Consider the following 26652-nt stretch of genomic DNA (forward strand, 5'->3'; position numbering starts at 1 on the left):
AAGAATGGGATGCAAGGCAAGCATCATCTCTCTAATTCAGCCAACTACAAATGTAGATTAAGAATTCTAGAGGCCAAAGGTGCTTGAACAACACAGGGCTCTAAATAAAGTAGAAAGACTAGTGGCTTACTCTGCTGGTGTTGCCAGGATGAATGCTATAAGTGGTACCAAGGGTACAACCAAAAAGTATTTGGGGAAGAGCTTTCTGAGAGCAAAAACGATACACGCAAAACATGAACATGGCCAACAAGTTGCCACAGCAGGGGAAGATACCTGCTGTGAAAAACTAAAGACCTGAGTTCAATGCCCTGAGCCTATCCACATGAAGGTTGAAAGAGGGCACCAACTGCATAAAAAAAGCTCCCAGTCCCACAAAAATAGTAGTCTTTCAGGCCAGCTCCTGAAAAGGCTCCAGGCCGGGACAAAAATGACTTGCCTCTTCTTCAACAGAGCCATTGAGCACTCTAGCTTCTTCTCTTTCTTTTTCCATGAAAGGGATAAGGTGTCCAACAGCCTTCTTCATGACACGGGCTGACTTTATAACCTGGAAAAAGCAGAGTCAGGCATCATCAGCAAACTATCACATGACTGCCACTGTGGACCCGTGAAGCTTCAGGACCAATGAAGAATGAATAATTGCTCCATCGCAGAGTTCTACAGTGAGCAGAATGAGGAATTAGGTCCCTATGGGGAAGACGGATATATGAAGAACAGCAAGAGGGAAACCAAACACAAATCAACGGTTAAATCTGTTTCTGAACTTTTACTCAGCAGGTTTTTTTTCCTGCCTAAAGTCCTTCTACTGTGTCTCTGAATTCTATGCATCTTTTAAGTCCCATGTTTCAACCTATCATTCTATAAATCCCCAGCATTGTAACTCACTTGAAATTGAGGTTTATGAAAGAAGAGGCTCTTTTAGCTTTTTATATGCTTCAGAGCCCCATCCTGTATTCTCAGCAAGAATTTGTTAAATGATAGTTAAGTAGTTGCTTTAAGAAAATGCTCTGTTTTTACTTAAAAATATCATTAAAGTCCCACTATTTAAAAGAGTAATATATTTTCAACATATGATTCTTAAAGATGGCTACTGGCTTGTCACAACAAATGTATTAATATTACATTTATCTTGGGTTGAATGGCATGAAAATACAGAACATGCATATTATGGTACTAGGAATGTCTACAAACTTTCTAACCACTACACACTCTAAAGATGGACTGGCAAGAAATGATTTCTCAATATACCCAGAGAAGGAGTGATCAGATAAACAGTCAAGTTCTGCTTATACTGCAAAGTCAGAAAATACTCAATCTCACTATTTACTGAAAAACAGAAAGAGATTTGTTGAAATTTCTGTTTTGCCAACCTGAGGTAGAAACATCTTTCCAGCTCCAAAAAGATCACCAACCACTTTCATGCCATTCATTAGAGGCCCTTCAATTATATTCAGAGGTCGAGGATATTTTTCCCGGTTTAACCTGGCTTCTTCAGTATCTTCAACAATGTGCTTTTCAATGCCCTTAAAAGAAAAAAAGAAAGAAAAAGGAGGGGTAAGAGATCAAACAAGTGATTGTATTAAGGTCAAAATCAAAGAATGAATCAGAGAGATGCTTAAGAGCAGGAATCCCAGAATCAGTCTGACAGAGTTTGAGTCCGGGTTCTCATTACTGATGCAGGTAATTTATTAAGTTTTGGTTTCCTCACTTACAGAATCACGAAAGTACCAACCTTGTATTTATTTGGACAATCACTGTGACATCATTTATTTATAATGACTTATTAATAGGAAGTAACTCCAAAAAGTGAGATATTAGTGAAGACTGGGATTGTAGCTCAGTAGTAGAGTAGGTGCCTATCATGTGTGAGGGTCAGAGTTCAAGCCTCAGCAACTGATTATATGCCAATAAATAAACATCTCTATAAAATCAGTATCTCTCTTCTCAATGAGGTGTGGTAATATAAGCCTTAAATCCTAGCACTTAGGAGGCACTGCCAAGTGGATCTCTGTGAATTCGAGCCCAGCTTGATCTACATGGTGAGTTCCAGGCCAGCCAGGGACACACAGTAAGATCCTTTCTCAAACAATAATAAATAATAATAATAAAGCAGTATGTATTTTCTCTCACTGTAACACTACATGCCAAAATGGAACTTTCCTTCCCTGACTTACTGGCCTTTGCTGATAAGTCTCTAAAGCTGAGGACCCTCAAAGATTGTAGGATACAAATGAATAGTCCAAACTGAAATACCTGACTCTCAGAAGGTCGAAGAATTAAAAGTTAAAATTCTAAAGGCTTTTGAAAAAACATTCTGGAATTTTCCAGACTTATGGATGTAGGAACTGAGGTCCAGAGATTACTTATCTTACCTAAAATTCTATCTGTTGTGGAAGAACCATTACTTTCCTGCTGACTGACCAAAAGGAACCCAGTCTAGGAAGGGTTTTCAAGCTCAGAACTACTAACTGCCTAGGCAATCCTTACTGTGTATGTGGGCCTATCTTGTACACTGCAGCCAATGAGTTCCAGAGCATCTTCCACACCCATCTGTAAGAACTGTCAAACGGTACTGGGAAGCAGACCCTGCAGGTTAAGGATCAATAGTCCAAAGTCTAGGGCAGTGTCTCCTCCAACAACTGTCAGCGATGGCACCAGGGAGACATAAGTCACCAGGCTTCCTGTACCGGCTCTGGGACTCACCTTCACGAGAGCATACTCAAGACGCTCTTCAATGGAACCATTCCTCCACTCATCTGTCTGGATGACTTTCTTCCCTCCTTTGCCATGAGTCTGGATTAAAATTAAGACCATAGAGTGAGTACAAATGATACATAGTGAATTATCTGCAGCAAATTAAAAAAAAAAATCAGTGCCTTATCTTTTCTATAAGTTCCCAGGTCCCAGAGTGTTCAACATGAATCAAGATTGAAATAAATGTTGAGAAAGAGAAAAAAACTTTTAAAATTTGAACTTCCAGTAGAGAAAGGAAATAGTCGTACTTTTTTTTCCCTAAAAATTAACATCAAACTATTTCTAGGACATAAACGTTATTCTCTAACACTCCAGCTCTCAGGAAGGATCAATACCACCCACATACGATCTGTGAAAATTTGGGAGCCACGAGCAGTGGTGTCACATTCCTATAATCCCAGCACTTGGAAAGTTGAGGCAGGAGGATTGTGAGTTCTAGACCAACATACACTACATAATGAAATCACATCTCAAAAAATTTAAGCCGGGCAGTGGTGGCGCACGCCTTTAATCCCAGCACTCAGGAGGCAGAGGCAGGCGGATCTCTGTGAGTTCGAGGCCGGGCTGGTCCGACAGCCTCCAAAACAATACAGAGAAACCCTGTCTCGTAAAAACAAAAAACAAAAAACAAAAAAAAATTCAAAGGCAATATTCTTAGTGTGCCGATATATTGTTTATGATTTAATAAAGCTTGCCTGCAGATCAAACTGCAAAGCCAGCCACACTAGACAGCCATAGAAGGTGGGCAGTGATAACACACACCTTTAATCCCAGGACTCAGGAGACAGAAGCAGATGGATATGTCTGAGCTCAAGGCCACCCTGGGCTACATGAGAGTAAATCAGTCAAAAAGAATAACAGAGCTCATGTCTTTAATTCCAGCACTAAAGAGTATATAAGGAAAAAGCAAAGGGTCTCATGTGGCAATTAGCCACGTTGAAGAGATCATGGCAGTCTGGGATTCCGAGGCTGGGTGCATTCTGGAGCTGCAATCTGAGGTTCAGTGGATCGTCCCTTCGGTCTGAGCATTGGTAGAGGTGAGAACTCTCTAGTGGCTGGCTGCTTTGCTTCTTTGATCTTCAGTTTGAACCTCAGTATCTGTCTCTGGGTCTTTTTATGATTTGTGTTACAGCTAGTGTGAAGGCAGAATGCCCTGGATGTGAACACCCTAAGTGTAAGGTCATGATCACTAAGATCTTACCCTATAAGGGAGGAAGGAAGAAAACAAAGAAGGGAAAGCTCTAAGAGTACACATCTGAGGCTGAATGGAGGATGTCTAACAGCAACATGGAAGTTTGAGGGAACAGACACCACCAACTGAGACACCGAAAAGGGCTTCAGAGAAGCTGAGTCTCAAGGGAAGAAACTCAGAAAAGGGATAACGGCCAACGCAAGCATCCTGGCACACTGGGTAGATTACACTACCTTGTATGTTCTCCCTCCACTGGTGGCACCAGCTGCCCAAATCAGAGATTTTAGTGCTAAGCAGACTCAAGCATTTGCTGTGGAGCCTGATGATCTAAATCCAATCCCTAGAAACCGTGAGAAACAACTCCAAAGCTATCAGATTACCACATTCGTGTCTGCAGGCTCTGGGAGGAGAGGCACAGTTCCTACTACTCAGACCCTTGAAGTTCAGGCAAAGCAGAGAGGGCGTGGTGACCATTAGCTGAATGATTGAATGATAGACCAGAATTGATATGACCAGAGCAATGTTTATGTAGGAAAGGAGAGTCCAAGTCACAGAAATTCATTCTGGATTTCAATCTCCAGACAGCTGTGGAAAGGGAGAAGGCAGTATTCAAAACTCTGTAGTCAGACTCACAGTTCCTTTATTTTTTGAAGGAAATTCAGGCGGAGGGAAATGTGTTCACACATAACTGTGCTGAAGGCCTGGGAACAGGAAGAGAGAAGGCAAACATACAGCCAGTATGTAACAGTGAGTATAAGGACAAGAAGGAATTAGGGAGAACGCCAAGGCGGTAAGCAGAAAGCCTAAACAAGAGGTAATTAAACAAGAAAAAGCCTTTCTAGTGCTCACAATATCACTGAAACATACAATCAAAGTCCTAGCAGCCACACAATCAAAACAGTTCCTGACTTAGGGAAGTTCCTGCATTAAAGCAGGAAAGACTGTTCCAAGCATTCCAGAAAAAAAATAGTGTGCCACATTCATGAGTCAGTGAGGAAAAAATGGATATAATGGTAAATACAAAGACCAGTAAAGACTTCACTCGAGTGAGAAAAAAAAAAAAAAACTACTCCACACCCAATAGATGTATCCAAAGCCTGATTAATTTGACAAAAAAACAAACAAACAAAAAACAATACTTAGAATGACATAGTCAAAAGTACAGGGAACACACCAAGCCCATTTTACTTCTAATCAGTTATTTAAAAGGACATTCATGATGCAAAGACAAAACACAAAAACATGGGAGAGTGCTCAGTGGTAGAGCATTCACCTAGCATGTTCAAACGCTGGGGTTCAATCCCCAACACACACACACCAACGATAATGACAACAATGACACTAACTAGAGTCTTCACCCCTGCTAGTATCACAGTACTGTTATGGAATAATCTTTTTGCATGAAAAAAAGGCACTCGAAATGGTTTAATTAAAAGCTAAATGGCCAATACCTAGGCAGGATTTTCAAGGCAGAGAGAAAGGTGGAAAGAAGACAGTCATCAGCAGATGCAGAGGGAACACATAGATAAACAGAAATGTGTTAATTTAAGTCATAAGAGCTAGTGGGGAAAGCCTAAGCTATCAGCTGAGTTTTTATACTTAATAAGTAGTCTGGTTATTTGGGAGCTGGTAGACGGGACAGAAAAAGGCCGCCTACAATGCCCCATCTGCCTACAGTACTAAGGTACTCTGCAAACTACTAGCAGAGAAAGATTACAAGCCCTGCAACCTACAATGGTGACTGACCATATGATAGACTGGTGCAGCAGTGGTACAAACATGGTGGGTAGGAGCAACCAACCACTCTGTGGTTAGATTTAAAGCCCACTCGATGAGATGGAACCCATGTCTGGTACTGTTCAAGTGGTCAAGAACCTGAGACTAGACAGACAATAAACCCAGAGGAAAGCCAAATACTACTGTTCTGCTTTACCCATAGATCGGTGTCTCACTTAGCCATCATCAGAGATGCTTTCTCTTGAAGCTGCAGAGACCCACAACTGAAAAATATACACACTGAGAGACTTTAGAACACTCAGGCCAAAATGGAACGTCTTCATCACACCCCTACCCCTCAGGGCTTAGGGAGCTTTGAGAAAGAGGGGCAGAAAACAATGTATGAGTCGGAGGGGACGGATTACACCAAAGAAACAGTGTCTTCCAAACACAAAGACTGACATACTTATGAACTCACACAGACTGGCAGCATGCACAGGGTCTGCATACAGTCAAGCCAGATGGAGTACCAGCTCTGAGAGGAGGAATTGGAATAAGCTCCCATTATTAACCAAGAAGTTATCTTCAACTGACAGCATTTGCAAAGGAGACTGCAATGAAGTCTCACTAGGTATATAAAGCATACTTAAGGGTAGGCCCCATGACCGAAGTAGATTATCAACACAAAATAAATTCAATATTCTCTTTGTTGATTTTATTTTTGTATCATATTGCTTTGCTAGGCTTTTTTTTTATCTTACTGGTGGTCTTTTGCTTGTATATTATGGTTTCTGATAACATGTTTCTATTGAGTTGCGTGTGTGTGTATATGTGTGTGTGTGTGTGTGTGTGTTTCTTGTATTCTCTTTTTTTCAATTTTTAAAATGTTTTATAACAAGAGAGAAAGAAGGCATAAGGTTAGATGGGTAAGAAGGCAGAGAGACTCTGAGGAGTTGGGGAAGGAGAAACCATGATCAGAATATATTGTGTGAAAAAAAAAATGTATTCTCAATAAGAAAATGTGTATGTACACACAAGTGTGTGTGTGTGTAAAATGACTGCAAGTTGTAATAAAACCTTATCTTATAGTCACTACCTTCAGATAGTAAGATTGTGATTGTCATTTTCTTCTGATTACTGCATTCTGTGAATGTTATACAATTAACATGCATTGTTTAATGTAAGAAAAATATCACAAGCTGGGCATGATATCTTACATCTTTAATCCCAGTACTTAGGAGGTATAGGCAGGAGGAGCTCTGTGAGTTTGAGACTAGCCTGGTCGACAAAGCAAGTTTCAGAAAAGCCAGGGCTGTTACACAAAAGAAATCCTGTCTCAATCCCACCCCTCACCCCCCCAAAAAAAACTCTCACTAAAAAAAAAAGAAATCAATTTAGAAAAGTCTAAGTTCAAAATACTAAAACAACCTAAACAAGGTCTACTTCTCTCTCCTCACCTAACTGCAATACCTTCTCTAGAGCACTATGAAAACCATGACGATGATGATTAGTGATCCAGAGACAACAACTCTACATTTGTTCCCATTCTACAATAAAGATCCAATAACTGCCAATGAGTGATACATTCTAAGGCAGGAAAAGCTACCCTTTGGGCACTTTTTCCCTTACCTGGGCATATCGTAAGAGTTTCTCAGTAGCCTCAGGGTCTTTGTTCCAGATGAGGTCTTCACAGAGCTGAAGAAGGTCCTTTTGGATATCATCATACACAGGGAGGTTGCCTGCATTGACTATCCCCATGTCCATACCAAACTAAGGGCAATACAAAAGAAAAGGAGAATTTCTACTGAAATCCTAAATCGGGGATAAGAGAAGAATACTTTATGACAAAGCTGGTCACTATTCAACTCTTCTGTAGTGTAAAAGCAGCCCTAGACAAGACACAGAAGGGATGAGGGTGTTTTGTGCCACCGAAGTTTCGTTTGAAGACAGAAGCAGGCCAGTTATCTGGCAGGGCTCAGACTGTAAGCCTGCTCTAAGTCAAAGTATAGTACCATCAATTTTGTTTTAATTCTTTAAAAAATCTTACATGTGTTTAGATGTCTGTGCATATATTTGTTCCTGGGTATACATATCCCATGGCACATGTATGGAGGTCAGAGGACAACTCTGGGTGTTGGTTCTTGACTTTCATTTTGTTGCATATGGGGATTCTTGTTCACCACTGGACATGCTAGGCTAGCTGGCTCTACAATCTTCCAAGGATTCTGTCTCCATCTCTCATTCTTCAGTAGGAGTTACTACTATACTAAGATTCCCACAGGCTGTGAAATTTCAACTCAAGTCCTCAGGCTTGTACAGCAACACTTTATCCAGGAGTTATCTTCCCAGCAACTAAGAATAAGTTGGTTTCATCATACCTTGATTGCATGGTAAAGGAAAACACCATGCATTGCTTCTCGAATGGCTTCCATCCCTCGGAAGGAGAAGGACAAGTTAGAAAGACCTCCACTTATTCTGACTCCTGGTAATGTTTCCTGGCAAAAGTGTAAAACCATGAAAAGATTCTCTTATCTTGTCAAAAGCCACAATCAGTCATATCTTATAAGCTATGTACACAGGAGAAGTAAAAGAAAAAGTCAAAAGTAACTCTGAGCTTATTACTAGGCAAAAAATAGTTTGCTACATTACTGTATCATGTACTCTGGTCCCTCTTTTATTATATAAATCAATCACCTTTTAAAGTGTCACTTCTAAGCACTGCTTCATAAATAGCTTTTCCTACCAGACTTTAATATGTGTAGGGAAAACATAAGACAAAATCCTATTTTATCTGACTACCTGTGGAGGTATTACAGAATGACCATAGTAAGGCATGAAAATGAGAGTTATATTTGCTGGATATATGTTTGCTGGATAAATGACCAGGGGGAAAAATGACAGAAAACAAAGGATTATGTACATGTATTTACAAATGTGCATGTGCATACATTCCTGACTCATTCAAAGCTAGAAGTGTTCAATAACTTAATGAACAAGCTCTCAAGTTCATTACAAACTTGACAAAATATAGAAAAACAAAGGCAGCTGAGATGCCTGCGACAATATCAAGCATTAGTCATAAAACCAGTAACTCTCAGTTCAGGCCTGAGTGTCAAGGCAGACAGTTTGCCATTGTCTAGCCATTCCACCCCATGCTACAGAGAAACTCAAGCATGTGTGTTTAACTCAAAGATATGAACCTATCATGTTAGATTGGTGCAAAAGTAACACTAGGTTTGCATTGTTAAAATTTTTTCCTTCATTCTTGATAAGTTTGTTTACGTTAAATGCCATTTTAATATGCAGTTCTGCTTTATGGGTTTTTACTAATGATTTCTTACTTGCTATTTTAAATATTTATTTTATTCTATGCATACCAAAAGAAAAGGTCCAGTTCTTCTCCATGGCATTATCTGGCCATACGTCAAGAACTGGACTACGAAGTTCTTGCCTTATCCACCATAGTTACCTGGTCATTAGCCAACAGACTGCCATTTCTTCAAACATCTTGATAACATTTTTCAGGGAAAAAAAATTCCACAATCAGCAGGATAGGGAAATTACTTTCCAAGAGTTATTGAATCATGAAGCACTGACTAAAAAATACCTGTCTGTTGCGTTTATTTATTTGGAATAGTACTCAGACAAGCCATAGTGTATGAAGAGTTCAGAACACAACTTGCACGAGTCAGTTCTCACCTTCCCCCATTATGTAGGACTTGGGATTGAACTCAGATCATCAGGCTTGACTGACACATATGCCTTTACCTGCTGAACCATCTTCCCAGTGTGTAAAACACTGATTTTTTTTATGCCAAGAAAATTTAAAAATGTATTTCTCATTGTTAAAAACAAGTTGATTACAATGGTGCCGATTTTGATTAATGAAGGTATGTTTGAGCCTAGTTGTGATTTAAAATTCATAATCTGAAACTACAATTAATTTTGCACCAACCTAATACAAGAATGTTCACAACTGTTCAACAGTGGAATGGCTAGTTGTGAATAATTATACATTAATAAATATGAACAAATATAACTTTAGAAATACAAATGAAATTTAAAATGAGGTTAAAGTGGACCCAGTGGCACTGGAGAGAGGTTGGGCAGGAGACTGATTTAAACCAGCCTAAACTACACAGTAAGACCCTGTCCAAAAAAAGGGAAGTTGAATAGAGAGATTTGAATTATATTAAGAGAAAAAAGAGGCCAATTTATAGTATCTGAACATTCAGCTGATTCTTATGATTCCCTATTTGCTGTCCTCACAAATAACATAGCAGCTGGCAGTCACTGGTCACATGTTCATCTCATCAACATAGAACCTTGTTTTGTGTGTCTGTTAAAAACATCTTATGGGCTGGAGATGGCAGAGTGGTTTAGGAGTGCACATTACTCTTTTAAACAGACAACACTGCACCCACATTAGCTCACAACAACCTCTAACTCCAGTTCCAGAGAATCTAACACTTTGGCTTCCTTGGGAACTTGAATACATATAGTACACAAAAACTCAAACAGGCACACATACATATACATAAATAAAAATGAATACATATTTAAAGACACTACTGAATTCGTGACCAGCAGCCCTGCGACTTAAGTCTGAATAAGGCTTATCCAGCAAGCATGTTTTTCCACTAAGCACACTAGGCACAGGTATCCTGCCCATGTGACCACCAGAAAGCACTGCATCAGGACTGAAGGGCACTTTCAAATAGGAAATCACAAACAAAAAGCAGAACAATATTAACGGCACTGAACAGGACAAGATACCTGTTTGCAAAGTAAGAGCTAACTGTCTCCAAGGCCATCCTCAACTGAGGATGTGAGTCAAGCCTATACAAGGGCACGTCCCCAGTTGACTACAAAAGCAGCTTGAGAACTGACTCAGGTCAAAACCAAATTTTAGAGTGTATACTGGCAAGCACAAAAATCAATGGATATAATGTAAACTGAACATGCATATAAGTAATAAAATTATTAGCAAAAACAATAATGAAATCTCAGAACCATAGATATCAGAATAAAGGTTACTTCATGAAATTGAGAATAAGGCACACCCAGAAAAGAAGAGAAATATGGGGCAGTAGCCTCATGCCACTTCAGAAAAGTCAAAGTTATTATACAGTTCATCACTACTTATCTACTATAGACTACAGACTATGTTTTATATATTCTCATATGTGTTACACACCACGATTAAATAGCATTATATAAAAGATAAAATCCCTACATTTTAGAAAGCAATTTATTAAGGCTGGGAATGTTAACTATTCTCAGAAAATCAGTATGTGTTAGTTCTAAGCATGCACTAAACCAAGGTGATAAATTTGAGCTGTGTCTTGGGTAAAGACAGAAAATATCCAGACTTACTTTAATGATTCTTGTTGCATGAATAAAATTGATAGCATACAAGTTATGTTCTTCCATTCCAGTACCAATGGTAAGAATGTTTGGGTCAAAGATGATGTCATTTGGATTGAAGCCCAGTTTTTCCACAAGCAGATGGTAGGCTCGGGTGCACACACTGATTTTAACATCTGTTTCTGTTGCCTGAGAAACAAGCAGAAATGTCATTAACAATAGAAAAGCAAACTGTTATCTATGGAAACAGCATATGTCACTTATCAAAACCACTTAAAACCTCAATGATGGATATTTCTTCAAAACCCCAATGTCAAACCTCTAAACATTCATCAACTTATCTCAGATGTTGATGACACTCTGAAAAGTATGAAGGAACTTCCTATCTTGAGCTGTCCTGCTCTGTCCCACCTGTGATATGAGTCATCTTTTTGTCTAACATTCACTCACTGAAAGCATGCTCACACAATCCTTTTTTCATTTCTTTTGAGAGAGGGTCTTGTTTCTATAGTCCTGGATAACTTGAAACTTGGTGTGTTACTCTAGAGTCCTCAGAGATCCATATGCCTCTGACCCTAAAGTGCTGGAAATAAAGGCACCACCACATCTGGCATATGACCCTTATTTTACTCAGTGAGCACAGGATTGGTGATACTGACAAGTGGGATAACCAATCAGAAGCTATAAAGCACTCTCTGCAAGTAAAAATGTCAAAAGTACAGGAAGGTAGCTTGCTTGTTTATTTCACAGTAATGGTACCCTAAAACAGCTGAATCAGAATCTTGAGGCTGGCTCCAGCAATTCAGGTTCCTTAGTGATGCTAATGCCCAGCCAACACCGAGATTAGACCCCTTTTAAGAAGTTGCTGAAAATTCTACTCTGCAGTGGTGAAGATTAGGGTCTGGATGAAGCAATACCACTTTCTAATAGGGGTGGAGACAAAGGGACACACATAACTCTGATTTAGGGAGAGAGATGCCAGGAGTATGCTAGAAGCTAGAGTACTGAGCTTGGGAAATATGTCACCTACATGCTTTGCTCTTCTTCCTGTGTGATGGTAATACTATAGGACTGGAGAACTTGGGCTCTTCATATCACTACCATGAAAAGCAATCTCTGAAGTTCAGAGAAGGTCAGAACAAGAAGTGTGAGGTCAGGTAACCTTCTTCAAACTAAAAGTCAACTGAAAACAAAAACCTCCAGACTTCAGTCTCCCAGAGACAGAATACATTTTAATAAACCTAAGCTGCTCACAAAAATCTGAGATACTCAACTAGGAAACAGTATCAGTTTATCCAAATTCAATGACAGAATTAAAACAAACAACAACAAAAACCATAGCAACAGCTATGTAGTCGGCCTACTAAGCAGCCATCCAAAGTCCTGCCAGAAAACTCTGAGAATTCAAGAAATTCAAATAACAGGACTGGGTGCTTGCTTAGCATGTCCAAGACCCCAGATTTAATCCCCAACAAGAAAGGGGGGGAGAGAGGAAAAAGGGGAGGAGGAAATTCAAATGGCCTTCCCTTTGATGTCTAGACTGATATTGCCCATCTGATATTGGAGACGCTAGAACTGGAATGTAGAAATGATGCTAACAAAGGTAGGAGAGCTCACAGAGTGGCTAAGGAAAACCAATCACTGTGTACAGCATGGCTTAGCTTCTACACTATTCAGTAGTGCATGTTCTGAAAAGAATCATGATTAAAATGAATTCCCCTGGGGAACAGGAACAAGGGTACAGCTGTGAGGACTAGGATAGAGGAAGTAGAAAAAACAACTGACTATGTGCTGTGCCCACTGCGTATAATGATAACCATCTTTCATTGGTACTCTTTTGGAATTATTTCAATTGTTTTCAAGACAAAATGTATCTTGTAGAAAAACAGTAGCATTCTGATGAAAACAATTTTATTTCAAAAATATAGACATTATCACATAAGGTCAATATGCCCCATGGCAGACTATCCTGTCCTAGTTAACACCTAACAATTTTTTTCTGTTTATACAGACTCATATATATCCATATGAATGCTTTCTGAATAAAATTTAAATCAGGTCAACTACTTCTTCACATGGTTCCATCATCACATTACTATTTAATACTTCAAGTTATCTTATGTGCGTATTCCAAGATTTAAGCATTCTTCAAGTAATGGATGGCTATGTCAATTTCTGACTACCACAATACTACATAAGAAGTGAGCACGTGGCTGGGCATTGGTGGTGCATGCCTTTAAATCCCAGAACCCTGTCTTGAAAAACAAGCACAAAAAAAAAAAAAAAAAAAGAAGTGAGTACGTAGCCTTACATACACAATCAATCTTAAGATCTCAGGAGAGGTTTCACCATAAGCACTGGAATTTTTCCCACTTATCCATTAACTAACCCATGGACACTTACATTCTTCTGAAACCTAGCTATATGACCTTTAAAGAGCAGCACTGCAGGACCACTGCATATGTATCACCAGGGATATGCACAGCTTCCATGGCCTCAACCTGGCTCTGCAGCACAGGTGTGAGATGCCATTTATCAATCTTGTCGTCGTTTTTCTGATGAAAGAAACTAATTACTGCTTCACTATCCCTTAAGCATTAGAAATAGTGGTATATTCTCACAGACTCATCATCTATTTGTACTCTTATGTTAGCTGCCCATTCAATTCCTCTGTCCATTCTGTTAGGGGCATTCTGTTCTCCGACTTACAGAAACTACATTAACTTACTAATTGTACCATATCTTCTGCCACATAAAGTTTTACATTTCTATGTGAATAAATTCATCAATTTTCTTTTTCATATCTTGAGATCAGCAACGGCTTCTGTATGAGAATAATAATGATCTATGTATTTTTCAGAATTCCTTTACATTTCAATCATTCATTTTTTTGTTTTATTTTAGTATACAGTAAGACATGGAGCCAGTGCTGAGTGGTGGGACCTTTAAGAGGTGCCTAGCAGGGATGGGAAGAAGGTTGGGCAGTTAAGAGCACTTGCTGCTCGTACAGAGGACCTAGGGTTAGTTCCCAACATTCACATGCAGCTCACAACAACCGCCCATAACTCTAGATCCGGGGGTCCAACTCCTCTTATGACAACTATACTAGGCATGCATACGATGCAGACGTCACACTCTCAAATAAAATAAAGTTACAAGTGGGAGAAGGGTGACTAGGTTTGAGGGCTCTCCCAAAACAATGTTGTCATCAAAGGAATGGGCTCGCTGCCAAAAAGTTGGTTTGTTATAAAAGCAAGTCCCACCATCTCATGCTCTTCCTCACTTTTTCTCTGCCCCTTCAACAAGGGGCAAAGTAACCAAAAAACTCTCAGTTTTTTAGCCTCCATATCTGTGAGCCAAGTAAATTTATACTATTTAAAAATTACCAAATTTGTGGTTGTGGTAGTTTGAATGTTTGGTCCCCAGTAGGAAGAACTGTTTGGGAAGGATTAGGGGGTGTGGTCTTGTTGAAGGAGGAGTGTCACTAAGTGTGGGCTTTTGAAAGGGGGGGCCTCTTTACCATGAAAGACATGAGCTCCATCCAATCCTTTGTAATCATGAGCCCCAAACTGATTTCTTTTTAAGCTGCTTGGTTCATGGTTGTTTTGCTATAACAACAGAAAAGTAACTAAGATATCAGTATTCCACTACAGCAGCACAAAATGAATTAAGTCAGGACTTTTTATTTCTTTTTCTTCCAAATGCAAAACCACCTGTCTGCCCCAGCAACTCAGTGAATAATTTAACCTTTCCCTATTGACATAAAGAATGTACAGTATCAAATTTCAGAAGTATATTATGAATGTATGTGTAAATTTGTGTGCACAGATAAGCATTTGTACAGGTTTGTGTACATATACATACAGCTATTTCAGACCTGGTTTTCTCCCACTGCTTTCTCACCTAGGTGACAACAGTACCGGGTCAACAGAAACCACTTACCTGTCCTTCTTCATCAAAAGCCATAACCACCACAGCAGCTCCAAACTTCTTAATCTTCCTGGCCTTTTCCAAGAAGTCCTCCTCCCCCTCTTTCAGACTGATGCTATTGACGATGCACTTCCCTTGGCAGCACTTCAGTCCAGCTTCAATCACAGCAAAATTGGAAGAGTCGATGCACAGTGGCACCTGAGACAGAAGGACAGAAAAGGTCACAGGTCACAAGTCACCACAAGTCCCCTTTGAATGGTTCCAAAAAAACCTTCCTTTAGGGAATAAATAAATCTGGGGTGTTAAAAATAAGATTTTAATATACTTACTTAAGCTTAAAGTTCAAATATTTAGAGTAAGATCACCTCACAAGAGAATATGTACATGGACCAGGATTTATAACTCAAAGGCAGGGAATCCAAGAGAAGAGTTCATGGGCTTAGGCCTAGTGTACACTTCCAAGCACTTAAACCCTAAGGCAAACACCTTCTCTGGTTTTCAAGCATTCTACCCAGACTCTTATCTTGCTCTTTGGAAAGATCCCTCTGGCCAACGTACTCAAATTAAATCTCTTCTTTATAAAAACAAATATCTGAGCAGGAAAAAAAATTATTAGGAAAAACAGATCTAACCCCTCCCCAAAATAGTAATTGCTAAAACCAAAACAAACAACTAAAATGAACACATGAGAGACCATGGTCTAATCCAGTCTCTGCTCCAAAACAAGTGAAAGGAATTATTCACTGCCACAAAGAAATAAATATGGCAGGATAGCTGACTTAGGACTATTATTTAGGGCAGTCAGTCAGTAACTGACTCCATCCCTCTAAGGCAAACAGGTCCTTGGCTTCACCGTGTTTAGCAAGATAAATGATTAAAGAAATAAGGACGAAAGTACACGAAAGGCTAGAATTAAGGACAACACAAAGAGCAAGGAAGCTAGGGGTGGGTCTATCTCAGCATCAGTGTGTCTGACGAGTGAGGCCCTGGTTTTGCTTCCCAATACCACAAACACACAGGAAAAATTATTGTTTTAAAGGGAGAGTTGGGGAGGGGAGGGGAGGAAAGCAGCACTGTTGGCAGAGCATTTGCAGATGTCCTCAGTTCACAAACTGCTGACACAAGCCTAGTCCTAGCACTTGGAAGATGGAGGTGGGACAATAAGAGGTTCAAGGCTATCCTCAACTATATAGTGATTTCCAGGCCAGTGTAAGATGTAAGACACTATTTAAAAACACAAGGACTCGTCCAATTTTGCTTTTATTATACTAGTAATAAAGAGGTTTATCCCCAAAAAGGGGCAATGGCAGTAAATACCAGGCCAGTGTCTGAAAAAGCTGACAAATAATTTGGTTTTCCAACTCTACTGGTGAAATGTACTACTCATACTTTGGGTCTTTAAAGTCAGCGTCTTGGGGTCTTACTATGTAGCCCAGGCTGGTCTCCAGCTGTGATGTTCCTGCCTTAGCCTCTTTGCTTAGCAGCACATTTTTATATTCTATCCTAATGACTAAAATTTGTCCTCCAGTAAATTTTGTTCAGTTTTTTTTGTTTGTCTGCTTGTTTTTGTTTTTCCAGACAAAGTTTCTCTGTGTGCTGTCCTAGAACTCACTTTGTAGATCAGATTGGAGTCGAACTCATAGAGATTAGCCTATCTCTATCTCCTGAGTGCTAGGATTAAAGGACACCCAATGTCTAGAAAATTTAATAGTCCATTAAAACCAGCAAAGAAAAGGCATTTGGTGCAGCACTCAGAACACCAAGTAAGAAGTTCTTTGCAGCACATAGGTTCTTCACAGTTAACAAGAGCTCATCATCACAATTCATATACTGAACACAGTGGGTCTCATCACCTCACCTTAGAGATGAAGAGGAGTATGCTTGGCTCTAAGGAGACCCAGATTTCTTCCCCCCAGCTCTGATTCACACTGACTCTGAACAGACCAGAGCTGCTCTGAACCTGACGGTATCAAAAGATTTACTCCTAGAAAACTGGAAGGACTTTCAACAACGTTTAATATGCAGATGGTGATAGGTAAATATAATTTAATGCTTACTGCAGGCTTCTCATAAGTAAATTCTTACAAAAGCCTAATTAAAAAAAAAAAAAGACAGTTCAACCTAAAGATATACAACTCTGGAAACAGTTTCTTTAAAACAAAAAACCCTTAGAAGTCCTTCGGGGCATGTACACACCAGGGTGGATACAGCTGGAATTCAAGGTCAACCTGGCTATTTAATGAGTTTGAAGCCAACTGGCTCCTACACTAGACAAACACAAATAAGGTTTAGCTTGAACCCTCTAAAACATTCTAAAAGATTGATACAGCAGAAGCAGGCAGATCTTTGTGAGTTCTAGGTCAGCAAGGACTACACGGGAAGATCCTGCTCAAAAACAAGTAAAATTTTTTTATTATTATTTTTAAATGTGTCTGTCTAGGAGTCTATATGCACAAATGCAGGTGTCTGTCTGGAGGTCTCTACACACAGATGCAGGTGTCTACCTGGAGGTCTGTACACATAGATGTAGGTGCCTGTCTAGAGGTCTGTACACACAAATGCAGGTGTCTGTCTGGAGGTCTCTACACACAGATGCAGGTGTCTATCTGGAGGTCTGTACATATAGATGTAGGTGCCTGTCTGGAAGTCTGTACACACAGATGCAGGTGTCTGTCTGGAGGTCTCTACACACAGATGCAGGTGTCTATCTGGAGGTCTGTACATATAGATGTAGGTGCCTGTCTGGAAGTCTGTACACACAGATGCAGGTGTCTGTCTGGAGGTCTCTACACACAGATGCAGGTGTCTGGTGGTCTGTGCACACATATGCAGTTGTCTGTCTGGAGGCCTGTACACACAGATGCAGGTGTCTATCTGGAGGTCTGTACACACAGATGCAGGTGTCTATCTGGAGGTCTCTACACACAGATGCAGGTGTCTGTCTGGAGGTCTGTACACACAAATGCAGGTATCTGTCTGGAGGCAGAAGGAGTTGGATCCCCTGGAGCTGGTGTTAGTAGGCAGTTGTGAGCTACCAGAAGTAAGTACAGAAAATTGAACCCAGGTCCTCCACAAGAGCAGTACATGCTTTTAATTACTGAGGCATTTCTTCAATTCCTAACTTTCCCCTTTGGAAGAAGAGTATAAACACTGACAGGATACCTTGAATAAACCCTGTTAGACATCACTGTCTTAATCTGATAGGCTGCAGACAATGGAAAAACTCAGTTCTCTTGAAATTACTTCTCAAGGTCTGTCAACAGCCAAGCCCAATCACTCTCTAAAATCTACTTCAGGTGGAACAGACTGCTTATTATAAGAAAGCTCAGAATCAGAAACAACACAACTGTCAATGCAGGAAAACAGAAGTTCCTGAATGGACAGACAAGGCTAAATAAATGAACGACAGCAATTGGGTAAACCCCCTTGATGATTATAAACTTGTACAACCTTGGCGATGTCGGGCTCGGAGGCAATAAAGTTGCAAAATCTGGTCATTGCACTGGGACCATCCAGCATGCCATCATCCATGTTGATGTCTAGCACCTGAGCTCCCATTTCCACCTGTACTTTGGCAATGCTCAGGGCTTCCTAAAGGAGGAATGGGAGAAGCATGGTTAAGAGACGATGATTTTCCTCCCACCCTCAGAGGTCCTTTGTTACTGAAATAGATATGTTGGCTCTCTAACTCTGGGCCTGTCCCCTACTCCCCAACACTCACCCTATCCACACAGCATCTCACTGCTTGGAGTCCACCAAAGTAGCTTCTAACCATGAAGGATCTAAACTCCTGAGCCTCTAAGCCTACAACCCTGTCTCACTCATATGTCTTTCTTCGTTGGTCCTCACTGGACACTCTACCCAGCCAAGTGTCACCTCTGTGCCACAGATCACATAATATCATTGCAAGCAACCTAATCTCCTACCTCTCCACACTGGTTCAAACCTAGCTCAAGTCTAGCTCCTTCAAGAAAGGTCTTTAGACCAAACTAACTTACTCCTTCAATATTTCTCAACATAGATAAAGATTTTGTAAAGATTTATTTTCATTATGCATATGAACGTGTGTCTGTATGAGTATATGCCATGGGCATAAAGGTGCCCATGGAAGCCAGTAGAGGGTGTAAGGGAAAGTGAGGTGCCTTTGTGGCTTATGTGGGTGTTGGAAACCAAATGGGCAGTCCTTTGCAAAAACAGTACATACTCTTAGCTACTGAACCATCTCTCTAGGCCCTCAATGGCATTTTCTAGTGTAACATAGACACTTGCTTGAATCTGCATTATAGCCCTGTAGCCCAATAAATGAGTAAAATCAATAATAGATGCTACTGTAGCCTGATTTTTCTTTAACCGCCCCCCAAAGAAAACCACAGAAGTAATTTTGCCATTCACTGTGATAAAACAGGGAGGAAAAATCTACACAGAGAAAAAAGGATAACGAGGATAACTAAGAGCTCTACCACTGAACTACAGTCCCAACCCAAAGGTTCATCCTACAGTCCCAACCCAAAGGATCAAAAAAGTACAAACTACAAATGGTTTCCAGGCTGGGCATAGCAGTACACACTTTTAATTCTAACACTGGAGAGGCAGAGGTAGGTTTCTGAGTTTGAGATCAGCCAGGAATACATTAACACGGTCTAAAAATAGAATTCAGATGCTTAGGCTGCAGCTTGGTGGTAGTGCTTATCTAGCACACTCATGGCCCTAGATGTGTGTGTGTGTGTGTGTGTGTGTGTGTGTGTGTGTGTGTGTGTGTGTGTGTGTAGCAAGCAGGGAGACAGAGCTGGGACTGCAGCTCAGTGGCTATAGCACTTGCTTAGCAAGCCTGAGATACTGGGTTCTGCCCTTCCAACAGGAGAGAAGGAGGTGGTTTTTAGTAACAGGGATGATTTAAATAGTATAAGGAATAAAAAAAGGTATGTCACAACCCCTGCTCTTGAAGGGCTTATATCTAGTTGGAGGCTCACAATACTGTCACATTGAAAAACAACCCAAACAAGCACTGATACCAGTGTGAGGATCAAATACCAAGATTGTCTGAGTCAGAGATGAAAACTGACCAACTTTAACAGAGGTGGTGTATACTGAGAGGGTAAGTCTTCATCCCACCAGTGGAGGAATAGATGGGAGGAAGCAAAGAGGAGACAGAGGTTATCAACAGAGGTTCCAAAGACATAGGAAACAGAAATGCCAGTATCTGACCTACTTCAGTCACAGAACAAGTACTTGACAGTAGAGTGCTCCCAAAATAGCTCAGGGTCATGGCATCATTCCTTTAAGAGCAAGATATCAGATCTAACATTGCTCTATCAGTGCTCTCCCCTTCAAAGCAAAGGACCTTGAAGGTTCTAAAGTCAGGGAAATCTAGATCCTATAAAGAACTCATCTACCCAATCTGTGCCCCTCACCCCCACTTCAACTGCATTCCCCTACAGGTCCCCCTGGCAGAGACCACAGGGCAGTTAAGTACGTGAGCTTCAAGACTTCCTTCTCTCAAACCTATGTAACAACAGACTAATAATTTTAACCTCCCCAACTCTCCATTATCACATCTGTAGAAAGGTGAAAACAAGCAGTTTGACTTCATGGGACTGTGCAAGTTTACTGAGATATAAGGTGCTTAGCACTGTGACTGGGCACATAAAATCTTAATATTATGTCTACCTGTGTACCTCCTACTAAAGCATTCTCTGCCCACACTAAGGAGACCATCAAATTTCAAAGCTAAAATAGATATTCAGAGAATAGACAAAAGAATCAACATACAAGTAGCTCCTCTGCCAACTGACAAACACCAACTGATTATTAAGGGGCACAAGTACTTCAAAAGGTACAAGCAAGAGCCAAGGCATGATGGCAGAGCAACCCTCCAGAGTGCTCAGAGAGCAAATCATAAATAATACGTCACCACAAATTTTGTTTTGTTTCAAGACAGGATTTCTCTGTGTAGCCCTAACTGTCCTGGAACTCGCTTTATAGACCAGGCTGGGATTCACCTGCCTCTGCCTTATCAGTGCTGGGATTAAAAGCATACACTACCACCACTGGGACCCAAAAAAAAAAACAGTAAGCCACAGGAAAAAACAACAAAAACAAAACAAAAACCCTCAAACCATCTTCCTCTATTTCTTTTCATATTTGTAGAAAAGTAAAATCTATCCAGATGTCTTGGGCATGCACATCTACAATATTACACAGCTTATATGGGGGAAGTCTTGTGTATATGTCAATAAAGCATTGTTGGCCAATAGGGAAGCAAGATGGGTGGGACGAGGAGTCCAGGAGGACTCTGGGTAGGAGAAACACAGGGAGTCAAGATGTAGCCCGCCAGAGAAATAAGATGTCCAGAACTTTGCTCCAGTAAGAGAAATACTTAGATTAACAATTATGGGGTAAATACTTAAGTCAGAGCTAGCCAGTAAGAAACAAGCAAGGCCAACAGCTTCATAATTAATACAGCGTCTTGTGTGTTATTTGGGGACTACAACGCAACAGAGCCCAGGAGACTGGCGGGGGATAAACCAAAGCTGCTGGCAAGGAAAAGGCTTCTCTTTACACTTATAAATGCAGATTTCTCAAGGCAGGGGCCTTTCATTTTGTTCTAACCTACAGCTAACAGGATCAGCAATACCTTCCTCAGTAAGTATCTAATGTGTCAGATGAGTAAGAATTCTCTTTGGGAGGGGCAAAGATGGCCCAGTAATTAAAAATACTCTTGTTGCCAAGCAGTGGTGGCACACACTTTAATCCAGGCACTCAGGAGGCAGAGGCAGGTGGATCCCTGTGAGTTTAAGGCCAGTCTATCCTAATGAGTGAGTTCCAGGACAGCCAGGGCTACACAAAGAAACCCTGTCCTGAAAAATAAAGTAAAACAATAAATACTCGTTGCTTTTGTAGAAGACCTGGGTTCAGTTCACAAGCACCTACAACTCCATCTCCTGGGGAATCCAATATCCTCTTCTGGTCTCTGTGGACACCAGGTACATACATGGTACACATACATGTGTACATCCATGATTATATACATAATATGTAATTCAAAACAATGGGATTCTTTTGGCTTTCACCTACTATAGAACAGCTTTTGAGGCCAAAATGGAGAGTATTCCCAAATATCCAAAGTTACTGAACAATCAACAACTAGAAGCTGAATCCCTCCCAGTCATCTTACCCCATGCCCCATGTAATGCTTTCTGACCAATGACAACAACAGCAGCTTCAAGTCTTCAAAGCCTATCATCACAGCAGCCCCACCCACTGACAGCTGCATCAGCACCTGCGTATACTTCCTAGCAGTTCTGCAGTAGTACCAGCCAGAACAAACACACTTTGTTGACATGTAGACTACCCAGAGGAATGGCAATGCCTCAGAGGTCTCGTTAGGATGCTCACATCATAGTTTCCTGCCATGATGAGTTTAGCAAACTTCCTGGATCCTGCCACGTTACAGCGCTCTCCGATGTTAACGAAGTTGGTGTATGGTCCAATCCTAAAGGGCTCTAGACCTTAAAAGGAAAAGCATTTTGAAAATTTCTTGAAAATGCACATGGATAACAAGAAACAAAATATTTTCGGCAAGAAGGTCAAAGCCCATCTGAGCAGATGGGACAGGAGATCTGATAGGGAAACAGGATCACACTCTTCTTTTTTGAACATTGAAAGGCTACTTGTTTCAAATGTGCTTAAAACTAGATCTCCCAAGAGAAGAAACACATCAGAGCTCTGTGCTGCAAATATCCACAGTAAGGTGAGCCACACAGTCTCTGAAAAGACAAAATCACCATCATTCCTATTTAACTAAGGTTCTAGGGCAAAACCATGAAGAACCTTCAAATCAAAAAAGGACTGAGTTTGAGTAAGGTCTTATGCATGCTGCCCCAACTACTGTGACTTCATATGTGCAACAAATCTGCTGTGTCTGGAAAATCTTGCTTCTTGATACTACCCACAACTTTCTGCCCCACTTTCCCCTGAAAATTCCTAAGCATTGGGATAGGAACATGTACAGCACAAAATCTACCATGAGCTGAGAAGCTATTGGCATCTGATAGCTGTTAGGAAATAGGAAAACAGAAAGATAGGGAAGGAAAGGGAAATAGAGTGTGTCACTTTTCTTTTCAAAATCCATGTGCAGCCAGGCAAAAGTAGCACATGCCTTTAATCCCAGCACTTGGGAGGCAGAGGTAGGTGGGTCTTTGTGCAACACCAACTGGCCTTGGCAGGCTAGTAGTATGGTAGTTTGAATGTAATTGGACCCTATAAGCTCACTGGGAGTGGTACTATTAGGAGGCGTGGTGTAGCTTTGTTGGAATAGGTGTGGCCCTTTTGGAGTAGGTGTGGCCTTGTTGGAAGCAGGCTTTCTTTCTGGTTTCCTATGCTCAAGATACACCTACTATCTAAGTTCACTTCCTGTTGCCCAAGGATCAAGATGAAGAATTCTCAGCTCCTTCTCCAGCACCATGTTGCCTGTATGCTGCCATATTCCACCATGATGATAATGGGCTGATATCAATGATATTCGATGCTATATGGAAAACAATATATTTATTTACCAGGGAGAGAGAGAGAGTCGCACAAACCAGGAGTTAGAAGCGTGGCTGGCTTCCAGGAGAAAAGGGAGGTTCCTTTTCCTTTCACTTCCTTTTAATCTACCTGTGTCAGTTTACATGTCCCCGCCCTCATGGGAGGATAGCTTTGTGGGGTTCACTCCTACAGGCTGAACCTCTCAACTGTAAGCTAACCAGTTAAATGTTTTCCTTTATAAGAGCTACCATGGTCATGGTTTCTCTTCACAGCAACAGAAACTCTAAGACAGGGAGAAAGCTAAAATTAAGTAGGGAGGGATGGCAGAGTAGAAAAGGTAGTTATTGGAAGAGTTGGGATATGTGTAAATATGTTAAAAATACATTGTACAAAATTCTCAAAGAATAAAAAATATTGTAAAAATAAAAACTAAAAGAAGGACTGTTGGCCAGGCAGTGGTGGTACATACCTTTAGTCCCAGAACTTGGGAGGCAGAGGCAGGTGGATCTCTGTAAGTTTAAGGCCAGCCTGGTAGTCTACAAAGCGAGTTCCAGGACAGCCAGAGTTATAAGAGAAATCCATTCTTGAAAAAATAAACAAACAAAAAGGATTGTTGAATCAGACATGGTGATTCATGACTGTAGCCCCAGAGCTCTGTAGCTTGTAGGACTTTGAAGCCAGGATATGCTATGCTGCAAAAATTCTATTTAATTTTTTTTCTTCCATTGCTGTTTTATCAAAAATTAGCTTGCAGCTACATGGAACAAATCTCTTCACCCCATCAACAGTGAGTGTTGAAGGTCACAGCAACAGTGAGGGTGGAAGATCATTCCATCTCTTTCACTGAGAGACCATGAGCCTGAAACTAGCACTTCCAAAATGAATGGTGAGGGAGGAGGATCCAGATGGGGATCCAGGAGTCACTGTGGCAGGTCTTCCAGTGTGAGGTACCGAAGGCAGGCCACTAGGCTTTTGGCATATTACTGCCTTATTTGCTAAGGAATAGCAGCATCTTCCTGGCACAGGCTAATTCAGAGATGGAGTATCAAATAATACATGTAAATGCATTATACTCAAGTTAAAAGCAACAGAGTGTGAAGAGACTGTAGAGAAGATTGTCAAACTGCCTTTGTTTTTAAAGTACTATAAGAAGCAGTCTCCCTGACTAGCCACAGGAAGGTTCTGGAGACACATAGTCTTGCGCTCATCACTTGCATAATCACAAACTTGGGACAACTGCCCACACAACATTTCTGCTTACAAATCAGGTATAATCTCTACCTTAATTATCATAAAAATGAAGCACAAAATTAGCATCAGCTATCAGAGCTGTCATTAAAAAAGAAAATGGTCTTTGGGTTCTTTGCCAAAGCATTACACGAAGAAGCTAATATGAGCAAGAGGAAGCTTATGAAAGGGCTGGGTAATTATACAGATATTCCAGGCCATTTGTTCAGACTCAGGAAGCAATCGCTTCTACAGTTTCAAGTTCTGACTTTTCTCATTGCTAATGAGCCTTGTGCCCCTGACCTTTCAAGTAATCTGGAGGTTTGTGTACAAGACAAATAGGGATGACAACCACTATATGTATGCTAGGGGTGCTTGTATGCTCTAACGGCATTTACAAAGTGCTTCTAATCTAGCAGGAAGGATGAATAAGATGCAGAAGCAATACTTTTCTTGGATACCATTTATATACGCAATAACAAAGTGTTTTTCAGATTGGACATGGTGGTACATACGTGTAATCCTAGTTCTGAGAAAGAGTAGGCAAGAGGATTATTAGTTTGAGGTGGCCTTTGGCTATACACCAAGACCTAACTTAATACACCAGCATTTCAGGAAAAAAATAAAATAAAATAATATGTTGATGCATACCTGTAATCCCAACACTCAGGAGGCAGAGGCAGGTGGATCCCTGTGACTTTTGAATGTGAGGCCTGCCTGGTCTACGAAATGAGTTCTAGGACTGCCAGAGCTACATAAAGAGACCCTATCTCAAAAAAAAAAAAAAAAAAAAAAAAAGAAAAAAAGGAAAAGAAAGAAAAAACACACAGAAAATAAATATACAAATAATTATAAAGTCCCAAACAAATGGCAAATGCAAGATTCTAACAATATTTGGAAGCAAATAAAATATTCCAGGAAGATACTGTGGCCATTACAAAGCACTAGGCTTCAGCCATTTGGAATTTTCAATAATTCCTATCAACATTAACATTGTTAGGCAAGGGACAAAGGTATGCTATCACTGTGCAGCAAAGACAAGTCCACAGATTCATTGGAAACAAGGGAAGTACATGAGCAAATCACCTAGCTTTCCTTCATTTTACTCTGAAATCAATCTTTCTATCCCATCCCTAGAAAAACAGAGTTCTTTAGTAAAATTTCCCTAAGTGCCAAGGGAAAAAAAGGCACTCTTCTTTGATCTAATAAACTTTCTAACACAACTATCACTACCACTTAGATATATGCACGTTAAATACATCCTACAATTGGTTTTTAAATAAAAAACTACATCCTCAGGACTTACCAGATAGTAACATATGTCCTTCAAAAACACTAGCAGGTGGAACTCTAGGCTTACAATTTTTCACAGCTTCAGCAATTTCCCTAAATTAAAAGAGAAAACACTATATTCATTAATTCAGAGTAACATAAGTTTAATTAAGCTAATTTCCAGCTATGAAATTGTATCAATCTACCCATGAACATAATGATATGCCTACTTAAATGTACAGCAGCAGTTACATTTTTCAGTTTCCTCAGCAACAGAATGCTCATCAATGCTGGTTTTGCTGTGTCTGCTGCCAGACATGAGCCTGGAGCTGCTATGTGAGTTTGCACAAATACAAACTGCAAATCTCTTTCCCTTCCCCCAGCCCACAGACAGCCTTTACAAACCCACAAACAAAGCACGTCCTTGCTACCTAATCAGCAGTTTAGCAACTTTAAAAAGAAGTCTGTAGCTCTGAGAAATAACAGAAATGGGAGAGGGGGGCTGCTGGGGAGAGGATGGTCCTGTGTACTCAACAGGGAAGGGACAGAGAAAAAAAACAATTGTTCCTGAAAATGTATTTCAGTTATCTACCGTCTCTTTAACATTGTCAACTTTAATGAATCATGTGTTTGATAAACCATAAAAATCTAGCTTTCTCTATTTATCAGGG

At 40.4% G+C, this 26652-nt stretch overlaps 1 protein-coding gene across 6 annotated transcripts in view; it reads right to left on the reverse strand.

Moving 5' to 3' along the window:
* Nucleotides 1-26652, reverse strand: part of Mtr (5-methyltetrahydrofolate-homocysteine methyltransferase) — a 98668-nt gene that overhangs the window by 37899 nt on the left and 34117 nt on the right. For all 6 annotated transcript variants that reach the window (XM_021228187.2, XM_013114686.3, XM_005071782.4 and 3 more), the window contains 10 exons: nucleotides 26016-26095; nucleotides 22352-22464; nucleotides 18407-18547; nucleotides 14969-15154; nucleotides 11036-11215; nucleotides 8038-8154; nucleotides 7289-7429; nucleotides 2701-2790; nucleotides 1368-1520; nucleotides 437-544 (listed from right to left, as the gene is read on the reverse strand). In XM_021228187.2, coding sequence (XP_021083846.1) covers nucleotides 437-544; nucleotides 1368-1520; nucleotides 2701-2790; nucleotides 7289-7429; nucleotides 8038-8154; nucleotides 11036-11215; nucleotides 14969-15154; nucleotides 18407-18547; nucleotides 22352-22464; nucleotides 26016-26095 — 1309 coding nt within the window. The remainder of the gene's footprint in view (nucleotides 1-436; nucleotides 545-1367; nucleotides 1521-2700; nucleotides 2791-7288; nucleotides 7430-8037; nucleotides 8155-11035; nucleotides 11216-14968; nucleotides 15155-18406; nucleotides 18548-22351; nucleotides 22465-26015; nucleotides 26096-26652) is intronic.

This window comes from Mesocricetus auratus, unplaced genomic scaffold, assembly GCF_017639785.1.
Source record: "Mesocricetus auratus isolate SY011 unplaced genomic scaffold, BCM_Maur_2.0 Super-Scaffold_100013, whole genome shotgun sequence".
Lineage (NCBI taxonomy): Eukaryota > Metazoa > Chordata > Mammalia > Rodentia > Cricetidae > Mesocricetus > Mesocricetus auratus.